The following is a 3,533-nucleotide window of genomic DNA, read 5'->3' as shown; positions in this document are numbered from 1 at the left end:
CCATAAGGACTTTTCTTTAAGCGCCAAAAATTATATATGTGTAATGTTACAAACCCTAACATGCATTGGTTTTCATTTACCAGCCCATATTCGCCAAAGGCTTTCATTCCCATAAGGAATTTTTCCACTCCCAGACCATGAGCTCAACTTTGTGTCACAATGTTATGAACTTATCTTTCCACTACCCTTTTAGAATAAGAACACAACATGTAAAATTAAAATAAAGGGCCCGCATATATTTTTCGACACCTTCTGTTGACCCCAATTTACCATAAGGTGTCTTCAGCACCATATCAATGGCAATGTGATTACAAACCAAATATAAAAGATAAACTTCAATTGAATTTGTATTCAGTGTAAAGTTGAAGTTTGTCGATATATATCATCAAACTTCAACGGAAAGAAGGCTCTAAACCAATTGAATCAATACCAATCATTCAGGATACTTCCAAAATGCGTTGTATCCTTTTGATTTCATTTGCATCGATATTGTGGCTAGGACTTGGCGATGCTGAGGATAGTCCGGGATTCTTTTTGAAAATTACCAAAAATGTACCACGCTTAGGCAAAAGATCCGACAAGGATTTCGGCCACGGACTTTGGGGTAATTACAAGTCGGTGCCACGAATGGGCAGGAGTGTACTAAGTGTAAGTAAATTAAAAATGTGTTAATTTTACTGTTAAAATAATGTTATATTTTTCCAGGACAATGAATTAAATACCCTCGTACATTGGCTAAAGCAAATAAAATCAATGAAATCGGTTGGCAAACGGGTTCTCATGAGTCCCCAATTGTCATTACTGGCCTCAGAAAATGAATTGAGTGTAGTGCAGCCGGTAAATTCGAATACATTGAGAGAATTATTGAATAAGAATGCAATACCACGTGATAATGTCAAGTTTGTCCATTGGAAAGATTTCGATCGAGCTTTACAATTGGATGCTGAACTCTATGGTAAAGTTAGCTCTTTGGGCCTGAAGCCAGATCAGCTATTAAAACAAGGCATCAGCGTGGGTAATTATATTCCGCTAATGGAAAATGCTGTCGATGCAGATGGTACAGATTATGCTCTCTATACACGTGATGGCGGTTTTGATGGCCCTTATGCTTCGGAATTTTTAAGATATAATAGTTATTAGTGGATCAAACGTTTGAGAAGTTCGATAAAGTATTTTAGTATATTATTTGCAAGAGTTGTATGAAACTTGTATATTTCATATGCAAACAAATGAGTATTATTCTAGTCACTTACATTACATACATATATCCATGGATTGTGTTTAAGAAATGATGATCAATAAGAATATATTTAATAAAATGTCAATAATTATGCAAACAGTCAACACTTTCTATTCAAAATCCCGGTTTCTGCTATTAAGATTGCCTCCAATTTTAAAAACTACTTGAAAATCCACGGATATTGCTCCGACCAATTCTCTTTTTAAATTTTTACGATTTTCAGCCGGCTGGCAAATGGACGTGCATTACATTGAAGACTTTTATATAAGTACTTGAAAGCATAAAGGATAAGAAAATGAATTTTAAATAAAAAAGTCCTTCTTTCCGACGGCGGGCATGATTTCATCACTGGAGCATCCGATTTCAAAGATTCCAACGTCATCCAAAAGAATGCATGCCTGCCTCTGGTATGAACTAAAATTATTATCTTCCCACAAAAATTAACAAAATTTTTCGGACATATTAGAAAATGAGGAAGATCTTGACCGATTACATTATACTAGTTCATAGGATAGCCATGTACATACTGATTAACGTGTTACCATTTGAAACCGATTGGACTATTAGTCCAACGGAATTACAGTGTAATGTCGGATATTCACTTTCTGAGTTGTCGGACAGACATTTCCAAATCGACTCTACATTGGGGACTAAAACCAATATATCGATGATGCACATTTTTGCCTTAGCAAAATGTATATATTCTTTATAATCTATGCGTATTGCTTTGAGGGCCTTAAAAATCCAAGCTTAACCCATTAAGCGCCGATTTTTTTAGAAAAAACTTAAATTTTTAGGTGAAAATTACTCTCACATACAAGATTAGCGCAAAAAGTAAAGGAACGAAAAATAGTTAAAACATGAAGAAACGTCAAAATCAACAATTTCATTTGTTAAGGACAAAAAAAAGACTACAGAAACCTAATGCACAAAAAAAAGTTAAACGGCGTCCATTGCGTGATTTTGATAATATAAATATTTTTTGTTTATTTTTTTATTTGTATAATTTAGAGGAAAGCCTTATCGAATATTTGGAAGTGGAGTTTCTGACGACTCCGAGCCGGGAAAGGCTAACATGACTGGACGCTCCCATAATGTTAATGCTATTGAAATTGGTAGATATTTTGCGAACTAGAACAACAAGATATGAAACAAGTCAAGTTTAGGGGCTCCATTCGGATCATTTTGAAATGATTACCGTAAGTAGCCCTCCTTGTGCGGATTACAGTGATATACATTCCATGTGGGAAAATGCATACTTCCCGAGATATTGGCCTTGCAATTACGGAACATATTTTGTTTAAAACAACCCTTTTTTTATTGCCACCAAGGCATTATGGGTATCATTAAAAGGTTATACCGGGTATTTTTTAGAGAACTTAAGAATAAGACATTCACATATGGAAAGGCTCATACATGGCTACGCAATATATTCATCTAGTTATATAGCACAAACCACAAACCACCTTTAAAATGATACGGCTAATTAAAACAACATACTCTCCGAACTTTCAAGGCCCATATCTCGGGAAGTATGCATTTCTCCCCATATCACTGTAATCAGTTCACCGAGGACTACTTACTGTAAAAATGTCAAAGCGATCCAAGTGGAGCCCCTAAACCTGTCTTAAGCCCAAGATATTTTGGATTGGAGTATCTTCATCTGAATCTTCTGCCAGCCATTTATCTTCATTCAAAAGAGAATAAAAAAACTGTTTGTCCATTTTTAAATCTCTTATTTGTTTTTTTTTTAAAGCAAATGTGTGTGCGCCTGTGCGTGTGTCCCTTTTGTTGAAGCCCTAACTTTCATATGCTTTATTTCGGACTGTATATCTCTGGCAATCAAATGTCAAATTCATAATTTACTACTAAGGAAACGCTTTTCTAGCAACAATTGCAAAACTAGTACAATATGGTACTATATTGCAGGTTTGGGAACACAGCTATTATATATCTAAAACATTATCTGAAGTAGTTTAAGGACTTCTTCAGATAGTGGCTCACAATATCGATGGTTACGAGATGTACTACGAGACAAACTTGATATTTTTGGATCAGAAGAAAATAGCAACCTATTGAAAAGATCCCTCATTGTTTCCTCACGACTAATTTTTCTGGTGTACAGTTCCCTGTAGTTCCGAAAGTCCTTATTTCTGGATTCCATGGCTTCTTCAGACAACATTCCTATGGGCAAAGCTGCACATTTAATTATATCAGCCAATTTTCATGCTGACGCTCCATTTGTTTTGTGTTCCTTCTGGCGGCCATCCATTTCGTTTTAAACCGCGTACAT

At 35.4% G+C, this 3,533-nt stretch overlaps 1 protein-coding gene across 1 annotated transcript; it reads left to right on the top strand.

The window, feature by feature from the left end:
• Window positions 1-453: 453 nt before the first annotated feature.
• On the top strand, window positions 454-1,140 carry LOC133338127 (uncharacterized). Its single transcript, XM_061546312.1, has 2 exons — window positions 454-648; window positions 706-1,140. The coding sequence occupies exons 1-2, from the start codon at window positions 454-456 to the stop codon at window positions 1,138-1,140; spliced, it is 630 nt and encodes a 209-aa protein (XP_061402296.1).
• The last annotated feature ends 2,393 nt before the right edge of the window (window positions 1,141-3,533 follow it).

The sequence above is a fragment of the Musca vetustissima genome, unplaced genomic scaffold (assembly GCF_032173495.1).
Source record: "Musca vetustissima isolate MV318-11 ecotype Yass unplaced genomic scaffold, APGP_CSIRO_Mvet_v1 utg22112, whole genome shotgun sequence".
Lineage (NCBI taxonomy): Eukaryota > Metazoa > Arthropoda > Insecta > Diptera > Muscidae > Musca > Musca vetustissima.
The sequence above is the reverse complement of the archived record's forward strand: the minus strand, read 5'-3'. Positions and strand labels throughout refer to the sequence as shown.

Bases quoted from the DNA above. Each gene is read 5' to 3' on its own strand.
- LOC133338127 (XM_061546312.1), top strand. From the start codon at position 454: ATGCGTTGTATCCTTTTGATTTCATTTGCATCGATATTGTGGCTAGGA. The intron at 649-705 runs GTAAGTAAATTA...ATATTTTTCCAG, and splicing joins TGGGCAGGAGTGTACTAAGT to GACAATGAATTAAATACCCT.